We start from the raw sequence: 21,426 nt of genomic DNA, 5'->3' as shown, positions 1-21,426 counted from the left end.
CGTACTGAAAGTGTGCGCATTGAATGGATTCAGTCGTGTTCAAATGATCACTAAACATTTGTCATGACATCTCTCTGCTTGCATGATAAATATTATTTTAGAAATTAATAATTATTTTAGTTTAACACGACATACTTGTTCAGTGATAACTACGAAAAAAATATAAAAAGTCATAACGGTCTAGTAACTGTACGATGTTGTATCCGAATGCAGATAGGAAAAAATTTGTGATTGTTACAGATACAAATACTGGCTGTTACATGACAATTTAAATATGTAATGTCATAATTATAAAGTTTTTAAAATTTATATATGTAACTGTTGCATAAGGCTGTACATTAATAAGCGTTTATCAATAAAAAAAAAAGATTTAGTGTTTTCATTTGCAATAGCATGAACCATGAGTCGAGTAACTCAAGCAAAATCGACTAGTAGAAATCAGTAGTCTTGCAACCCCTATACTGTACAACAATAATTAGTATTTCATTATTGTAAAGGGGACGTTTGAGGCGATCTAGGTGTAGACGTAAATAAAACACAATCTAACATAGAAAATTAAATTAGAAACATCTAAACTTTTCAGGTCGCAGCAAGTGCACCGCTGGTCATGCACATCCTTTCCCGGAACAATACTGAAAGCTAAGATGGAGAAACAGATGATCATAGCTGTACAAGGATAGCCATTTTTTTAAATGAATTTATTATCAGAGCTGGAAATCCATTTATTCTTTGCTGAAACTTATGCATCTTCATGGAGAGCGGGTCATGGTTGCCCAGCAACAGCAGACGCCACTGGAGCGCAAGCACAGATTACAGTGCTTTGGAAATAAGGAGAGCGGCGCGCCTAGCGTTTTCCACACGTTTTCAGTCGCGACATCATGCAAATGTGGTTTTGTTTTGAAGGATAAAAATGTTTTTTTTTTTTTGTTTTTTTTTGCTGGACTCGGTCGAGACCAACTAGAAGACTTGGCGAGTCCAATGGCTAAGTCCGAGACAAGTCCGAGTGCAAATGCAACGAGTCCGAGACAAGTCCGAGACGACAGAAAAATGTCTCGAGTCCGGACTCGAGTCCAAGACCGGACTCGAGTACTACAGCCCTACACAACAGCTTTGAACATTAACACCACTAGAGCAATTATTTACAATTTCAATTCGAAGAAGAGATTGTCAAATTTGTTGTTCGTAATTGAAATGCAACGCTGGACATCACATGGAAACCCATGAGTTATACACTTACATTGACTTCCCCCCCACCTAGCAGAACCAGACTGAAATTCCTAAGGTGGGGGAAGGGCTTTAAACCTCTATCTTCACAGAAAAGTCCTTTGCCAGAGAATGCCAAAGAAACTGCTTTTGTACATATCTATGGACCAGAATGAACTCAAAAAGACTCATAAATGAATCAGTCCATCGCATCACTCCATATTCATTTATGTGTAACCCACACATTTGACTATCATGTTATAATCACTTATTGTGTATGTTTTTTTAAATAACTATGGTATAGCTGAAGGGTACATAGTCGTTTTTGATATGTGTGTGATTGTATTTTCTTGCTTGATATTGTCCTGACAATCATTTATTTGTAAAATATATCATAATCGTGTTATAGGAATCATGTCGAAAATTAGACCCTGCCAGAGCAGGAACATTCGGACCACATGCTTGGTAAGATAAACAAATGATTTACGATACCCCCGAGCCAAGACAATATCTGATTGGTCAAGACAATATTTGAGGCGTGGCCAACAGGCCTCTTTAAATACTTTGGACACCATGAAATCTTGCTTTTTAGTTCCAGCCTTGTTTGTGCTATCAGTCATGCCTTGCTTTTAGTCTGCCTGTAGTCCCTAGCTATGCTGCTGCTATTAGTCATTTTAGCCTGCTCTTAGCTTTTAGCTTGTAGCTTTGCTACCTAGCTTTAGCTTTTAGCTTCTAGCCATGCTGTTTAACCATCACTGTTCTGTGAGCGCGGTTCCAGCGTGCTTCAGCCTGCACACGCCTGCTGCTACTTAGTCACAATGAGAAGGAACACAACCTAGTCTCGTCAAACTTTATTTCTTTTCTTTTCCGTTTGAGAGTTTCGTGTTCTGAGTTAAGTTTTGTAACGTCGACCTCGTCTGCGCGTTTCAACTCCAACCAGCCACACAACTCTGCACCTTCAGCCAACGCCCAACAACCACGGGCCTCCTAAGACGTCACTTCAGCGACTGAACTTCCAGCCAATCAACGACCTCGGGATAGCCCTTTCACCGTGGCTCCTTCTTACACAGGAGACGCAAGTAACATTACCTCCAGACTGTGACCTTTGCTGGTGTATCTAATATAATTTTAACCTCACTGAGGAACTCAATGCGAGGGCTAATTACGTGATTGATGGTTGTTCATGTCTATGCAATTTAACGTATTGCTGTGAACTTGGGATTCCATATTTCCATTCTCTTAAACTCATCTTTCCCTAACTTTCCATCTTCCTGCAACTTGTGTGAATGTGTGTGTGCGTGCGTTTATGTGTTAGATTAGTTTATATGTCTTAGATTTATCTAATAAAGCCTTATTCATATTGAAAAGAGAAGTATCTTGTGTTTTGTGCTTACAAGTTAATGTCTTAAACTGCCGATCTTGTTACTGTGCTAATTGATAGTGTTTCACTATAGTTTGGATATTAGTATCCAGCGCAGATTTGATGTTAAACGGCTCGTTCACTGACCAGCCGTGAAACAGTGATTCTGTTCAAATTCCCTTTAAAATCTTAAATGATTCCCTTTGAGCTAAATTGACCTGTTTCCCTTACAGTCTTAAGCAATATTCTAATTTTCTGAGATGCTGAATTTGGCATTTTCCTTAGTTGTCAGTTATAAGCATCAAAATTAAAAGAAATAAACATTTGAAATACATCAGTCTGTGTGTAATGAATGAATATAATATACAAGTTTCAGTTTTTGAATGGAATTAGTGAGATAAATCAACTGTTTGATGATATTCTAATTATATGACCAGCACCTGTGTATATGTATAAATAGTGTACCTGTACGTGTGTGACAACGTTGAGTGATGTCCAGATGTGTGGTCTGGTTACTGGTGAGACTGTGGAGCACACAGCTGTAGCTGTTGTTCTCCTGATATTCCACCTCCAGAGGTAGAGCGACACTGTTGCTGAGATCAGACTCACTGATGCTGGACAATAAACTGTTTCCTTTGTACCAGGAGAGAGTCACGTGACTCACATTGAACACAAAGCAAAACAGCACACATTTGGAGACTGATGATGAAGAATTTTGTGGACAGTAAATGGTGATGACAGGGATCGGCAGATGAGCTGAGGAAAAAAATATGGTTATTTTATTTAGGCAACCAAAGAGTTGCTGGTAGCCATTGACTGCTGGGGAGCAGCAACTGTTTGGTTAATATCATTCTTTAAAATATATTCAGTGTTCAGCAGAAGAAAGAAGACTATAAAGAGGCAGTAAATGCTGACAGAATCTTAATTTTGGGGTGAAATATCTTTTTAAGATATGGTGATGGTTTCAGAGAAATCCTCTTCTGTGATGATGGACAATGTAAAAATTGGAGTGTGAAAAGTGTTTTAACTCACCATAGACAGTAAGATTGAATGTGTTGTGTGGTGTCTCTGTGCTGTTGCTGGTTACTTTATAAAGTCCAGTGTCTGTGATTCTGGATTTTGTGATGATCAGAGATCCAGTCTGCTCCAGCTTCAATCTGCCTCTGAATCTCCCATCAGTATTATTATTATGAAACATATTCATATTGTTCTGTTTGCTGGTTTTAGCTATGAGAATGCCTTCAGGTCCAAACCTCCACTCTATCACATAATTTATCTGTATATCAGTACTATCAATGTTTAGAGTGACAGAATCTCCCTCTATCACTGACACTGGAGTCAGTGCATCATCACCAAACACACCTGATGAGCACAGAAACATTAAGTCAGAAACAGGGTTTTAGTAGGCCTATTGCTATTTGTGAAATCAATTATACTGTTATAATTATAACCAATGTTCCCTCTAAGCTTCGTGCTTGTGTGCCCACACACTTCTTCCACTGCAGCCATGCAGAAGAATCAATGTGTCGTGCACACGCATAAATGAGCTGGGAAAGTAATTTCAACCCTCGGGTAAACCACTACATTTTGTTGAGTTGTTTCTTTTTTTTAAAGGTGTGATGTTCCTCAGATGTTCTTTAAATTTTATTTTGATTTAAAGTTCAACATTTAGGAACCTTGATTTGTATAATTCCAAGAACATAAAAAGACTCAGTTTCATTAATGTTGGTAGAATGTTATTTAAATGTTAGTATGATGTTCCTAAAACATTATTTCAATCACTCAAACACCTGCTGTAAACAAGCACTGAAAGAAAAAAAAGTACTCAAACTACAACTTTCTTCAGCCACAGCCTTAGATGAACTGAAGATAAAATACTTGATAAATTTCTCAAGATCTGATTAAACAACTGCACATAAAGCATTACCAGTTTAAATTATTACTAATCAGATTAACTTTATTTCTGTCTCACTTCTACAGAAGTGTGTATTAAGAAAGAAGACGTAGATGTCTTATTTAATTTAATTTAATTTTGATCACCATCATGGAGATCAGTGTTTGCTTCACTTGGCCCTCAACTTTCGTTCAATTGTTTCTTTTGCAGCAATCAGTTGTTTTTTTAAACCAAAAAAAAGTGGAAAAAGAAGATCAATACATCTGTTCAAATAGCAGCCAAACAACTGCATAAAAGTAGTATAACTAGCGTAACAGAAACACTGTTGTGTTTCAGGTGCCAAATGTATAAGAGTTTACACATAGTGTTACTGTTAACTTTTTAAAACATGTTTTGTGTTGATTGTCACCATTATTGAGGATTGTATGACAACAATATAAAATACAGCATTTTATTGTAATAATACTACTATAATCACAGTAACACTGTTGTATAAACACAGATTTATTTATTATATATATATATATATATATATATATATATATATATATGGAATCTGTGATAATTTTTCCATTAATTCTTAAATTAATAAAAAGCTAAAAATAACACAATTTATCTTTTCTAAAAATGTGACCAAAATGTCCACCCAATACAGAAAAGTTTTTCAATAGAGAAAATTTTGAGGGAACATTGATTATAACTACTAATCATTTGTTAGAACAAAATATTTTTTTTAACCTTGCACTTATTTTAATGGATAATCCAATAATTCTCTATAACCTTAACCTTTCATGCTGAGAGGGAAAACACAGAAGTAGCTTGACTACTTAAGTATTTTAGTCTGTCAAAACTATTAAATAAATATTAGATGCAAAATGAATGATGAAAATAATGAATATATCAGAACATTGCGTAGGCTACATGGATAATTGATCAAATAAACATAAATGTTGATTTTGAAATGTTAATATTAACACAAATGCTCTTTTGTTGATTTTGATTGCTTCAATTGTTGTCATTTGTAAGTCGCTTTGGATAAAAGCATCTGCTAAATGACTAAATCTAAATGAAGCCATAGAAAAGACTTACCAGGCAGACTCCACAAGCACAAACAGAAGAAAATAAATGCCTCAAACATTTTCCAGCTGTTTTCCAAAGTTCCACAAGAGATAGAACGCCGCTGACACTTTTGAATTTTAATGTTTCATAAACCTGTCAGTTTTTAGTGAAGTGGTTTAGTGAAGCTCTGCACTGAGTGTAAATGAACTCTTCCAGTAGCTCCACCCTTCAAAATGACACTGATCTACAGCAAGAACAACAGAGAATGTAAACCCTTTCTTAACCCTCTATGGCATGTTGATTCCAAGATGGCGCGGCCGAGTTCCTAAATGATCATAAATCATTCAGTGCAGACGTTATGTGTGTTAACAGAGAAAACAAAAGTAAGTAAAAAATAAATAAAAACACAATCTATGCGGAGCGACCTGGATGGCATCCTAACTCGGTGACCATCTTGAAATATGGAAATAAACTTGAGGAAAAATACAAATAAAATTAGCCGGTGAAAAAATGAATGGTGCACAGTAAAAAACGTTGGGTTGTTTTTTTTAACCTAACCGTTGGGTTACACATATCGGGTCAATGTGTTGGGCTATCTTAAAATTTGTTGGGTCATTTTTTTTTTTCCGTTGTTGGGTTACTTTTAGTTATAACCCAACTGTTGGGTTAAATATGTTTCCCGCTTCACTTCGTTCAAATTTTAACGGTCCAGTCAGCGACTCAGCATGGACATCAGCGGCAGCCTGCATGATTATGAGGTAAGTAACTGTTAATATAATCGTATTATGTATATAACTATTATAACATTAAGAAATGTGTCTGATACGTTAATTATATTTTTTTTCATACGTTCAAAAAGTTTTGATTGCCTTTAGTCCGTTTGTTTCCCCCAGAGAATCAGATTGATTGTAAATGAATGATGTTCCTGTTAGTTCCTCAGCATTAATACATTCAAAGATTAGCTGCAAAACTTTTTAGACAAGTATTACTTAAAGTGAAATTTGAAAGTTTGACGAAATCATTAGAATTAAGCTAGAAAAGCCGCACTGACCATTTATCGGATCAGACCAGTGAAAGAAGCTGCTCGAGCGAGCTCTGAGCTCACCTCACACACATCAGTCATGAGACAGACAGCAGACTCCGCGAGAATCGTTTGAATGAACCTACAATTTTCTGTTATAAAAGTTCAAAACCCTGACGAAAGAAAAGCACACAGTCGTGAGGCAATCCACTCTTTCAGTGCCCTAAATATACATAATGACATTAACGTTACTCCTACAACAAACCTTGAAGAGGGGAGCCATATTCGTCTTAGTGCACCAGCACTTATTAATTGTGCAGTAAAAGTGTTTTAATGGTTTATTCATATTGAATATTGTTATGCATCTATTAGAATACCCTATAATTACAGCAATTTCTCTTATGAAGCTAGATTAATTGACATGTTTTTTAAATGTGTTGTACTAAATGTGTTTATACTTATGTTTTAGACAATGGACTCTTTTGTGAAGGAAAAATTGCAACAATAGAACCTCTGCCTGTTAATTGAAACATTTCAAGGTAAGTAAACTATTTAAATTAATGATACATACGTTTTCTTAGACCTATAACTTCCGAAAATTATGAAAAAAGACAAATGAGGTGAATGAAGTGTATTGCTATATTCCGTCCAACAAAGCTTCCTTTCATTTACAGTGTACTTTTGTTCCTCCCTACAAGTCCAAATCAGTTAAATGGTAAAGGGTGGTCAAATTTACTCACAAATATTGCCACACATTTTCTAGAGGCAGTGTAAACTGGTTTAGTCTGTCTCTTGGTGCAAATGATAGTAGATCCCCAGTTTTTTTTTTTTTTTTTTTTTACTTGTGCTTTCTCTGTACTTTTGTCATTTAAAGGCCTTCGTGCAGAAATTGTCTTCAAAACCCTTCCTGCCATCTGCACCATACCACTCAAATGGAAAATGGTGTGCACATCATACACGGAAATGAAGTGGTCCTTCATTGACATTCAACCTGTAAGTCAAAGCAACACTTAAAAATTACAGTGCCCTGTGTAGTCAAGTCACCTTTATTTATTTTGTATACGACACACGTTGTACAATACAAATCGTTCCAAGAAGATATTTAAAAAAAAAAAAAAAAATGATGACAGAATTTTCATTTTTGGGTCAATTTTCACTTTAACCAATTTAAATTCGCTATATCTTTTAACTCATTTAAATTCACTCATTTTTAAAGTGAGTGTATCGATGAAATATCATCACAATGCATGTAAACTAAACTTTTTTTTTTTAATTTTAAGGTTGGCACTAATTAGTGCTGTACTTGAATCACGAGACAAGCCAGAATCCACATGTCCTGGTGCTTGGTGACAAGGAAAACTCCTCCCAAGATTTTATTATTTTAAACAGGGAGGCGATGGAACAGGAGATGATACTACAAGCAGTCGATCTGTGTTTCAAACTTTTCTTTGTATATGACATCAACTACTTAAATCCCTCCGCTCATATTTGAGTTTTTTTTTTTTTTTTTTAACATACAGTCTTTAACCGTTTCTTCTGCACACTGTCTACTCCTTAAAAACTTTGTATTTAGTAATCAGTAAAAAAAAAAAAAAAACTTTTTTATTTTATTGATCATCAGTAGGTCCAGCAGTATATTTTGTATTATTATTACTTGATTTTATGGTTATTTTTTGTTTTATTATTATATATTATGTTCATTTTATTTGAAAGTCTTAATATTTGTCAAGTATGGTAACCAATACTCAGAATTGGTGCTCTGCATTTAGCCCATCCAAGTGCACACACACACACACACAGCAGTGAGAAGTGAACACACACCCAGAGTAGTGGGCAGCCATAACCAGCACCTGGGGAGCAACTAGGGGTTCAGTGACTTGCTCAAGGGCACTTCAGTCATTATTGAGGGTGGGAGAGAGCGCTGTTCATTCACTCCCTCCATCTACAACTCCTGCCAGCACCGAGACTCAAAACTAAACATAAGGCCACAGCTGTGAACTGTATTTGCACATTTGTGTGTTTTGATATGAATATGAATTGACACATTTGTACATCTTGAAAATGTTGGTTGTATTTTTACACATTCTTGTACATTTAAATAAAATATTTTAAAATATATTTGTAAATGTGTTATTTGCATATTAAAATAAAATCTGAAATTTACAACAAAGTAGTTTCAAAATATGGTTGTATTAAGTAATCTTTAATAAAAATACTGATGTTAATTAATATAAATAATTAACTAAACTGTTGGGTAACTTTTAACCCAACAGGATTTTAACCCAATGGGTTGAGTTGAAATAACCCATAAATGGGAAGTTGCTATACCAACCCATAGTTGGGTTACACGTTGGGTTATTTTTAACCCAACATTGTTTAGTGTGTGTCAACGTGAAAACCGCTAATACTTTTTATGCACTAACTGCACATTATCAGCAAAAACAGAACGATTTTGAAAGTACTCTTTATAACGTTGAAGATTCCAGAAAAATCTTATTTCAATGAATATTATTTATGCTCAGTTTCAATCTTTTCGTACTTTAGCACATTTATGCATACATGGCTGCTGAACCCTGTAACCCTCAGTTGTTTGGTCTGATCAAAGTAATGAAGTGATTCAATAAAACAATTCAACAATTCAAATTAACAGAATATCATTTTTGTGCAAATATAGTAGTGAAGATCAAATTATAGCGATGAGAGAAAAGAACTGTAAGTGTAGACATACTTTAACCTTTAAACATACTGTGGAAGCACTCCAGAGACAAACTAACAAAACTGGCAGACATTTCTGCTTATTTGCATGTGAACGTGTGAGTAAGATAAGGCATAAAAGACTAGAATTTACCAGTGATTTTAGTTTTTCAGTAGAGAACAATGACATATGGACCATATTACAGTTATATTGTGTTGCTATATACAGTAGCATTTTAATGACTATAGAACAAAGTTGAATTTGTGACCCTTAATGTCACTGTGTGTATGAATTAGATTAAAGGTCAAAAGGTCAAACAAGCATATTTAAAAAAAAAAAATCTCATTAAAAAACTGGTAAAACGAAACAAGTTTGGGGTTACCAGTGGGGGACTAGTTCAGTGCTTCCTAACCAGAGTAGACTGAATCTTAGCAGATACAACTGATGTGTAGAGGATAATGCCCATGAATTATCCTAATACATATGAAAAACAGATTAACTCCATCTAGTGGTTATAAGATGAATCACTGAGTGACCTCTGATCTGGTGCATTGAATCAGATGATGATGACAATGATAAAATGATAATGTGCCACTTCAGGCAAGTTGAACAACAAGAATGCAAATCGAATCCAGCCTGATGTGATTTTGGTTTAAGTAAAACAGACAAATAATTAATCAGGATTAGAATCATGAGGTCCCTCAGTACTGTCTCACTCTCAGAAATAGGCTATATTCTATATATATTGATCATTTTAGTTACAATTACTGAAAAAAGCTAAGAGATTATTAATAAACACCATTTTAGCCATTGAGACTGTGGTTAAAAAAAAAAGTGTTTTCATATTCAATCACGAGGGGCAGTAAAATGTCATCTGCATTAGCAGAAACACCTTACTCTACATAATACTGAATTCAGTCAATATATATATATATATATATATATATATATATATATATATATATATATATATATATATTATTATTATTATTATTTTTATTATTATTATTTATCTTTTTGAGAAATATTCTTCAGCAGACCATGCTAACCAGAAAAGAAGACACAAACAATACACATGAACCATGAAAACCCATATCTATTCTTAAAACAAACAAAAAAAAATATCACTATTACATTAAAAGCATTAAATCTAAGTTATGTGAGGAATTAAGCTTCTCGATCAGCATCAGATCTAATCAGAAACTAAATCAAAACAGGATCAGGCTGTGAGTATGATTTAGATTAAAGGATCAGGCTATGAATATATGGGCTATAGCATATAGTAATAAAAATGTATAGTTTACAGTTTGAAGTCCTTTGACACTTGTTTTTTCGTGTTCGGTCACTAGTTGGCGCTTCAGCAGGGTCTTTACGAGAAATCACATGGAAAAATACTATAGTAATTTATAGTGAATACTTTAGTGTTTTCGAACCATACTATAGTAAAGTGTATTTTACTGTATATATTATAATTTTACAACACATTATTGATGAATGCTACAGTATAGTTTAGTATTAACTATAGTGAACTGACAAACTGTAATAAATAATGTAATTTACATTTTTACTACAGTAAACTGTAGTGTATTTTAGTAAATTATACACTATAGTTGTAGAACACTTAGTACAGTTGATTGTGTAAATTAATTTGTTTGTTACTTTATTTACACAGAAATACATTTCTTATTCTGAATTTTTCGTGTAGTGTAACAGTCTTCAGATTGTTGTACTGAACTCATCTCTTGTTGAAATCTTTTCAGTAACTCATATCAGTAGTTTTTGTCGGTCTGTGGAGTTTGATTGTGATTTGTGGAAAGCAGAGAAACACTGACTGAAGCTGAACACAATGAAGATACTTGATCAGATCAAACATGTAGATCAGCAGAAGTCAGGAAACCAGTGGGGCTCAACACGAGAGTCAAATATAAACTGAAGGTCATGCATTTACACTGCTCACTTCTTTTTTCATCTTCTGGTTTCACATTTAACGCTTCATTCTGAAACTTCTCGGATGGGTGTTTTAATGGAAGACCACATCCATGATACATTTAGGTCGTTCTTCTTTTTAAAATTATAAAATTATATTAAATATACATATTATCAACTATAGTTCTTCTTTTAAATGACCTGGTGGTGTTTGTAGTATTTTCTGGATAAAAAGTGATTTAGTTGTAAAATAATAATGTTATTAATGTTAATAATGTTAGCCATAGATCTTGTGATAGATCTGCTTCTCTCAATGCTTGAATTCTCAGTTCTTGTTTGGTGCTCATGTGGATGCTACATAAAGACACCATGCTGAAATAAATAGTTTTTAACACATTTTTTATTAAATTGAATTAGTCATACAACAAACTGAAAATGCAGAACTGTTCATGGATTGATTTTAACTTGTAATTATTGTGACTATACTACAGATTTTACAATCAACAGTGAGCACAGATGAAGTCAAGTCAAGACACCTCTATTTATAAAGTGCTTTATACAAAAATGAGTGCGTCAAAGCAACTGAACACTTTTCATTAAGAAAACAGTGTGTCAATAATGCAAAATGACAGTTAAAGGCAGTTCAGCTCAGTTCAGTTTAAATAGAATCTGTGAAATAATTTGCAATCAAGTCAACAATATTGCTGTAAATGAATGATGTTGTCGTGTTTGCAAACAGAGTAAATTTTTCCAGTGGTCAGAAATGAAGCCCAAAAATTTAATTAGGCTATATAAAATCATGATAAAAAAAAAAAAAATGTAATAAAAGACTATATGCAATATGCTGCATAAACATTTTTTTCATATCAGATCTTGCATAACAACTCTTAAGAATTTTTAGGCTATCACATTGAGAGAGATTACAGATGTTAATAAAAGAGACATACAGAGTCGTATATTCATCTAGCATTTTAATAATAGTGATCGCAGTGGGTAAGCAAGGCACTATTCTTTGCAAAGGGGGAAAAAAAGTAACGCAAGAGCGGATGCTTTGTATAAATGTGAATGTGCAAAGTGTGAGGCTGCAGCCTAGCCTACTTATATTAGCTTATATTAGCTGAACAAAAACACTCTGTTATGCTGCTTGTTATTACAGACTTGTATATTTATAACCTTTATTTTTTTAATTGTTTTCATAAGCAGACTGGTTTGTTTAATGCATCTTGATCATCTATGATCGGCTAATGAATCTGAAATCTTGCACAGAAAATAGCTTCTTTTTTTTTTTTTTTCAAATCTGATGATATTTTTTCCACCGGTTTGAAATTATATTTTCTCAGTATAATTCTTCAAGGACATCTGCATATGTTAGATCCGTGTCCATTGCTCTTTTCTCCATGCTTTTCTTCTGTTGAAGATTTCTGGTTCTGCATCCATTAATCAGATAGATCAGAATGGCCACCAGTAACAGCAGAGCAATGAGATACAATCCAATCGTAGTCTCAGTAGAACAGCAAATGGAACGGTCTTATGAGAGAAGAATAAGAAGAACGTTAGAAAACTAAAAATATGATTCATGTAGTTTGGGGGAAATACAGCAAGTGACATTAGTGTCTGAGTTCAGTAGGAGAGTCTAGCGTTTGAATTGTTTTATTGTGAAACCACAATTAATCACAGCACCAGCAGATTATGATTAATGGACCATAGGCTGGCTAAATCATCCCTAATATCAGAGCTACATTACCTGAACAGATTTTAGTGATGTCCAGGTCTTTGGTGTAGTTGCTGATGTGATTTTTCACTGCACAGCTGTAGGGGTTATTATCCTGATACTCCACCTCCAGAGGTAGAGAGAGACTGATGCTGAGATCAGACACACTGATGCTGGACAATGAACTGTTTCCTTTGTACCAGGAGAGAGTCACATGACTCACATTGAACACTGAACACAGCAACAGACATTTCGATGACCTTTCTGATGATGTTGAATACTGTGGAGAGTGTCTCATAAAGACAGGAACAGGAACAGGAGCTGGAAAACATAACAGAGAAAGTAAAGTTATTACATCTATGCAGCGATTTCCATAGGCATGAGCGACTGCTAGAGATAGGATGTAGGTGTGCAGCAATGCTTTTTTCTGCTTAGAAGTGTTTTATTCTCAAAAGGAGCATATACTTTTAGGGCATAGTATAAGGCCCATAGTATATGATAATGGACTATGAACTAATCAATTCTCTTTCCAACTCAAGACTGCATTGGTTTAGCGTATGGGGCTGTCACGTGATTAAGGAACGAGCCAAAAACCCAATAGACCCGAACTATGAGCTAATCAATTATCTTTCAGGCTCAAGAGTGCATTGACTGACACAGGTGAATTACTAGCAGAACAGAACCTATAGAATATTGCACATGCGTGACTGAACGAATCACTCCCCGAGTCATCACTCCCCATTCTTCCTGAGTCACATTAAAGATTCGTTCAAAATGAACGAATCTTTCAAAAACAACACATCACTACACCAGATGCTAGCACATTTAATGCGATCATCTGACATGAAACAATATCAAAACTGTAACGTTGACCGATGAATAGATATTTATTAAAGTCAAGCTTTGGGGTGTTGATCGACTCCATACATTTTGATTATCATTCTGAATCCAATTCATAGTCTTTTACTAACTAGTCAAAATGTTAGTTCTTTATTTTTTATGAAACACATTAAAGTGTTTAAAAAAATTATGCATGAAGCTTGAATATTTTTTTTCTTTTTTTTTTTTACAAACATATACCCTGTTCTTTCTGTGGATGTGTACTCAAAGTTTGCTACTGTTATACATAAAGTATACTTAAAAGTATATTTTTATATACTAGAAAGTGGGCAAATTTAGTCCAAATGAGTATTGAAACAGTAAACAAGTATGCTACTAGAACACTGATTTGTGTATACTTTCTAGATAAAGTATACTTAAAAATATACTTGAACTTTACTTAAGTATACTTAGTAAAATAAAATTGAAGTACACTACTTTTTCGTAAGGGAAGTACTATTTAACCAGAGAATGAGACATGTGTGAGAGAGAAGCATTGCTGCCAACTAATTTTCATGGGAAGTTGCTAAAGGAAGGTCAATTTTTTGCTAAAAGTTGCTAAATGAAGTTGTGATGTCATTGCACGATGACATCATATAATCACGCGCAAAATTGTCACTGCATCAAATCTCAGCAAAAAAAAAAAAAAAAAAACATATTTTATAAATATTTTTATTTGTTCATAAAGTAATTAAAATGGATAATATAATCATATACAATTTTAAATTGGCCTAACTGTATTTTTAAATACAATATTGAATTAAATCTATTGAACACTTTGGACACATTTTGTAACAATTAAAGTTTTTTTTTTTTTAATTAGCTAGTAAACTAGTAAAACAATGCATTCTGAACAATTATAGATTTAAGCAGTGTATTAGTAGTTTGTTAGTATACTACACTCTAAGAGATGTCTGTAAGTAATAGTATAGTATAAAGGAACTTTTTTTTCTGCATTTTAAATTACGCATTGTATTTTATGTTTTCGGTTTAAGGGGTTACAACAGATAATGGATAAAGCATAAATTCCTGGAAATGTACTACTTTTTCTATTTTACTAGATCCACTAACTGATCAACAATCACAGGTACAAGCTACTAACTAAAAATGTATACCATAATAAGTGTGTTCAACTTGAAGCAGAACTGTGCAGACCGATCTGTATTTGACATCAAAGCACTGTGAAAACAGCCGCTTCAAGACAAACACACCTAATTCTTACTGAACAATTGCAAATAGCAGTTAACTTAATTCACATGATGTCGTTTGAATCAATTTTCAAACGTTGCCGAAAGTAGCCAAATAAATAATAATAAAAAAAAAATCTACATTTGTTGCTAGGAGCTTTTGAAAGAAAGGGAAATCTGAAAAGTTGCTAAATCATTGCTAAGTTGGCAACACTAGAGAGAAGGGGTCATCAGAGAGAAGAATGTAGACTGTGTCACTGGTAAAATAATGGATCATCTCAAAATCAGAAAGAAGTGAGACTAATCAATTGGTCACCGATCCGGGCATGTATAAAACAATATACCTTCATTATATGCCTACATTTAAATGATGCAATGTAAATAATCTGTTGGAAGTCTTAGAGAGTTTGATCATCTGGTTAATTACGTTTACATTCGTCAAGTCAAGTCACCTTTATTTATATAGCGTTTTAAAGAAAAGACATTGTGTCAAAGCAACTGAACAAAATTCATTAGCAAAACAGTGCAACATTACATTTACATTTAGTCTTTTAGCAGACACTTTTATCCAAAGCGACTTACAAATCAGAGCAATGATATATAAGTTATACACAAGTCTCAGTTAGCTTAAACGCAGCAAGGGATTTAAAAAAATATATAATAAATAAAAAGAAAACAGATATAATAGAAAATTAATAGAGCAAGCTAGTGTTAGAGGTCTTTTTTATAATTGTATAATAAATGAAAATAAAAAAGAATACAAAATTTTTTTTTTTAAATAGAATAGTGCTAAAGTTAGAGGGTCAAATAAAGATGGAAGAGATGGGTTTTAAGCCGTTTCTTGCTCGGACTGAGTTGGGCCGGTCATTCCACCAGGAGAGAACATTTAATGTAAAAGTCCGTAAAAGTGACTTTGTGCTTCTTTGGGACGACACAATCAAGCGACATTCACTTCCAGATGTTCAACTTCCATTCAAGCTTCTAGAGCGCACATAAGTCTGATGTAATACATTCAGGTAAATGGGTCTAGAGCCACTGGTGGTTTTGTAGGCAAATATCAATGCCTTGAATTTTATGTGAGCAGCTATTGGTAGCCAGTGCAAATTGATAAACAGAGGTGTGGCATGTATTCTTTTTGGCTCATTAAAAATGTATCTTGCATTTTAATTTGCATTTGGATTGATTGTAAAGGTTTGATAGAAATAGTCCAGCCTGGACAGAACAAGAGCTTGAACAAGGAGTTGTGCAGCATGTTCCGAAAGAAAGGGCTTGATCTTCTTGATGTTGAATAAAGCAAATTTGCAGGACCGTACAGTTTTAGCAATGTGGTCTGAGAAAGTTAGCTGATCATCAATCATAACTCCAAGGTTTCTGGCTGTTTTTGAAGGAGTTATGGTTGATGTGCCTAACTTGATGGTGAAATTGTGGTGAAACAATGGGTTTACTGGAACCCCAAACAGTTCTGTCTTGGCAGGGTTGAGTTGAAGGTGATTGTCCTTTATCCAGCAAGAAATGTCTGTTAGACAAGCTGAGATGTGAATAGCTACCGTCGGATCATCAGGATGGAATGAGAGGTAGAGTTGAGTATCATCATAGCAGTGGTATGAAAAGCCATATTTCGGAATGACAGAACCTAATGATGCCATGTAGACAGAGAAGAGAAGTGGTCCAAGAACTGAGCCCTGAGGCACCCCAGTAGTTAGATGTTGTGACTCGGACACATCACCTCTCCAAGATACTTTGAAGGACCTATCTGATAGGTAAGACTCAAACCATTGAAGTGGGGTTCCTGAGATGCCTTTTGCGAGTAGGGTTGATAGGAGTATCTGGTGGTTAACAGTGTCAAAAGCAGCGGACAGATCAAGCAGGACAAGTACTAAAGATTTGGATTCCGCTCTTGCCAGTCTTAGGGCTTCAACAGCTGAGAGAAAGGCAGTCTCAGTTGAATGTCCACTTCTGAAACCAGATTGGTTGCTGTCAAGGAAGTTGTTCTGTGTGAGAAATGCAGAGACTTGGTTGAACACAGCTCGTTCAAGTGTTTTTGCAATGAAAGGAAGAAGAAAAACTGGTCTGTAGTTCTAAAGGAGTTCTTAAAGGAGATGAGATGGATCTCAATAGGATCAAGTAGTAGGATGATTAGAAAGGATGAGTTTGGAGACCTCTGCTTCAGAGAGTTAAGAGAAGGATGTGAATGAGTGTATGTTTGCTGGTGATTTGAGCTTAATGGATTTTGGTTTGGAAAATTGTGCACTGATGTTTTTAATTCGTCAGCTACTAGAGATGAAGCAGGAGGGAGAGGAGGAGGACAAAGACTTGAGGAAAATGTTTTAAAAGGCATTGCAAGAGTTAGATGAATTGTTAATTTTGTTATGGTAGTATGTCATTTTAGCAGTAGAGACATTAGCAGAAAAGGAAGAGAGGAGTGACTGATACACATTAAGGTCAGTAGTATTTTTGGATTTGTGTCACGCCCTTTCAACAGCTCTAAGCTTAGAACAATGTTTGCGTAGAACATCAGATAACCAAGAGGCGGAAGGGGTGGTATGGGCTGGTCTGGAAGACAAGGGGCAAACAGTGTCTAAACAAGATGTAAGAGTGGAGCAGAAAGTATCAATAGCAATGTTAGTGAAGATTAAACCATTGCAGATAGTCGGGAGGATGAGAGTGAGCGTAGGTTATGTCAAAATTTGACATGTGGAGGGATATGTGATGTTTCAGGGACCATGTTGAGGTTAAGAGTGACGAGGAAGTGATCCGACATGTGCAGTGGAGTAACCAGAACATGATCAGTAGAGCAGTGTCATGTATAAATAAGGGCCAGTTGGTTGCCTGATTTGTGAGTAGCAGTAGTTGACACTCGGTTGAGATCAAAAGAGGCAAGCAGAGTGTGGAAATCAGCAAACAGAGGTTTATCTAGGTGGATGTTGAAATCTCCAAGCATAACTAGGGGAGTACCATCGTCAGGAAAGGTTGAGAGCAACACATCTAATTCATCCAAAAAGTTACCTAGTGGTCCTGGGGGTCGATAGACAACTACAAAATGTATTTTAAGAGGGTAGGTAACAGTAACTGAATGAGATTCAAAAGAGCTGTTGATACCCAAAAATGGTAAAGGATGACATTTCCAATCATTAGAGATGAGAAGACCAGTACCTCCACCTCTTCAAATGGCGGGAGTGCGAAAATGAGAAATTATTGGAGAGCGCTGCAGGTGTAGCAGTGTCCTCTGGTTTGATCCAAGTCTCTGTGAGGGCCATGAGATTAAGCTTTGAATGACTAATAATAGAAATAATGAAATCGGCTTTGTTTACAGCAGACTGGTATTTCCAGAGACCAACAGAAAAAGAAAGTAGTGTATTAGCAGACATAGGCAAAGTGTGCAGGTTGTTAAGATTGCGCTGCCTACCATTGTGTGATGCATGGTTTGTGAGTGGTAGTGATAGAAAAAACTAGTGATAGATAGTGATAGAACAAAACGCAAATTGAATTCAGCTGAACACACTTTACTGTTTCACAACAATGGTCAGCAAGCGCACGAGACTGACCACATATGCTATAGAGTACGAGACCAAGCGCAGCATTTAGCAATACGATACAAAGAGCAGCTGACACAAATGAATCTATATTTCCATTATCAGATGAATTTCGACATTGATTGACAATGTTAAAGGGTGAATATACTGTATACCAAACAACATATACTCACCATAGACACCAAGTCTGAATGTGTATAGTACAGCACTTGTTTTAGTTCTGGTTACTATATATTCTCCAGAGTCTGTGGTGCTGGTGTTTATGATGCTCAGTGATCCAGTCCGATCCAGGTTCAGTCTGTCTCTGAATCTCCCACCAGCACTATCTTTATAAAATTTGAAGTCATTGTTCTCTTTGACTTCAGCTAAGAGAATTTTGGTTGGTCCAAACCTCCACTCGATCTCATCGTCTCTCTGTATGTATAGAGTGACTGAATCTCCCACCGTCACTGACACTGACTTCACTTCATCAACACCAGACACACCTGGAGCACAAACAGAAATTAATTGCTGTAAACAATTCTTTATTATTATTACTATTAATAAAAAAATAATAATTGAAACAACTCTTTGACTTGATTTTAAATGCATAATCAAAGTAAGTTAACATAAGATAAGATAAGATAAGATAAGATAAGATAAGATAAGATAAGATAAGATAAGATAAGATAAGAAAAGATAAGATAAGATAAGATAAGATAAGATAAGGGTAAACATTTGTTTTGCTTACTTGAGTTGTTAATCACATCGATTGATTTACAGTCATCATTATACGACATTAACAGTGCATGCAAAATCGTTTTCATTGCTTCTGTATGTACTGACACCATTAAACATTTTAAACTTACCAACTAGACACCACAAGAACAACTGGAAAAAAATCAGGTGAAGCATTTTCTTCAGCAGTTTGAACACCAGAACAGTTTTAAAAAAAAAATTAAGTCCTCAATACTGAAAATAAGATTTTTATATCAGTACGAAATGTTTTATCAAAGGTCTCGGTATGACTGAAAATGTCACACTGAAGTTGAGATGCATCAGAGATGGCAGTCTGTGGTTTGTGCACTTCCCTTCAGAGTGTGCAGGGCTTCTATATAGACTTATTTGGAGATGACGTCTAATAACACTTTTGGCTTTGTTCCTCCGGTGTGATATTTCAAGACTGGTTTGCATTTCCCCTATGGTATAAGGGCACATTATCAGATATTAGCAGTGATCGAATTGTAAAAAACCTTTTAAAAATTCTGGGAGAATTTGGTGGGTTGGGGGTCCTGTATCTTACTTTAGATAATAACAAAATTGGCCAAATTTGTAGACACATTTTTATTAAAGAAAAATATTTAGCTTTATAAAATGAAATATGATTTATACACTGGTTTCCTTCTGGTGCCAGAAGTTTTATTTTTTATTATTATAGTTTTTTTTTGTTTTTGGCGGTAACATTGGTATCACTTTTGTCTATAAATAAATTATTATATGTCTTTTTGTGCTGGTATCTTGGGTGGTTTAGGTCTGTCATGGATAAATTGTAACATGGGGTTGGGGTTTCATGTTCATTGCTCTCATGTCTTTTATTTTGGAGATAAGTCATGGTCCCTGTCTAATCATGGGATTCCCTAACATGAGGGTATCCTGCTATTGTTCTTTGATCATGTGTCTTGCTCTCATTGGTTGTTTTAGTCATGTGTCCTGTCTCTCATTGGTTGGCTCTGGTTGTCTGATAAAAATAGCCTTCATGTTGCCAATGTCTCCAGTCGAGTATTGTTGTAACCTGCTGTTGGTGAGTCAGGTCTGTTCAAGTTAAGTCTGTTCATTAGTGACCAAATAAATAGATTAGGCTATGTGGAAATGGATTATAACTGTAATCATAGATTACATCAGGTCATCTGTAATGTGTCTGCATGTTTTGCACTCTTTGGCCACCAAGTGGTTTTGTGAGCAAATGAAACCTTGAGAAATGAAACCTTTTGTGAACCACTTGGATGAAAAGCTTCAGTGCTTCATGAGGCTTCATCTGCCCATCACCAGTGTTCATGACAAGTCAAGTCTGTTCTTTCCAAGTCTCTGTTTGGATTATGTTTGTATTTTAGATTACTTTTGGAATAAAGCTGCTCTCTGGTTCTTAATCTCGCTTTCAGTGGACTACTTGTTGCATAAATAAAGAGAAACCACTAGTAGGTGGCTGCAAAAAAAGCAAGTGACCCTTGATTCATGAAGTGATTTTCATGAATCGTTGAATCATTGGCTCATTCGATTTGTTCAAAAATACATTAATTGTGTAATGAAACACCACAGTGTGCTCCACACATGGGAGGAAGTATTGACTTTGCCTCATAAGTATCTGATCACCAATAAAGTAAAAGCAATACTATTTTAAGTTGATTCATAAATTTACCCTATTAAAATATGTTACCCCTGCTTTTCTTAGAAAATTTGAAATTGAAGTGAAAAGACACTTTGGTGACCCATACTCAGAATTCATGCTCTACATTTAACCCATCCAAAGTGAACACACACACACAGCAGTGAACACACACACACCCGCAGCAGTGGGTAGTCAGGGGCACCTCAGTCATGGTATTGTCGGCCCGACACTCGAACCCACAACCCTAGGGTTAGGGGTCAAACTCTCTAACCACTAGGCCACAACTTCCCTTTTTAAGTTAAAGATGAGTCAGACATTGAAGTGAATTGCAGTTTTTGTCATTCTTCTGAAGAAGACTTCATGTATATTGGCAATGTTCTCAGACCAAAAAAAAAAAAAAAAAAAAGATAAGATTTGTAATGCTTATCCAATCTTATTTTGTTGGTGACTTTTCTTTTTGTTTTAAAGATTCTTTCTTTGGATTTTGTGTCTACTCAAAAGAGAATACAGAGAAATTGTACATACATTTGTGTTTCTCTCTTTTCAAAGTTGACTTAGACAGGCAACTATTCAAGGCTCAGTCAGTCTGAATG

The 21,426-nt window shown here is 35.1% G+C and overlaps 1 protein-coding gene across 1 annotated transcript in view; it reads right to left on the bottom strand.

The window, feature by feature from the left end:
* Positions 1 to 19,247, bottom strand: part of LOC113079608 (uncharacterized) — a 34,158-nt gene extending 14,911 nt beyond the window's left edge. Inside the window, exons 1-5 of the mRNA XM_026251852.1 lie at positions 19,199 to 19,247; positions 18,642 to 18,953; positions 12,903 to 13,190; positions 3,596 to 3,925; positions 3,228 to 3,319 (exon numbers count right to left, since the gene is read on the bottom strand). Coding sequence (XP_026107637.1) covers positions 3,228 to 3,319; positions 3,596 to 3,925; positions 12,903 to 13,190; positions 18,642 to 18,953; positions 19,199 to 19,247 — 1,071 coding nt within the window. The remainder of the gene's footprint in view (positions 1 to 3,227; positions 3,320 to 3,595; positions 3,926 to 12,902; positions 13,191 to 18,641; positions 18,954 to 19,198) is intronic.
* Between the last annotated feature and the right edge of the window lie 2,179 nt (positions 19,248 to 21,426).

This window comes from Carassius auratus, unplaced genomic scaffold (genome assembly GCF_003368295.1).
Source record: "Carassius auratus strain Wakin unplaced genomic scaffold, ASM336829v1 scaf_tig00028723, whole genome shotgun sequence".
Classification (NCBI taxonomy): Eukaryota; Metazoa; Chordata; class Actinopteri; order Cypriniformes; family Cyprinidae; genus Carassius; species Carassius auratus.
The sequence above is the reverse complement of the archived record's forward strand: the minus strand, read 5'-3'. Positions and strand labels throughout refer to the sequence as shown.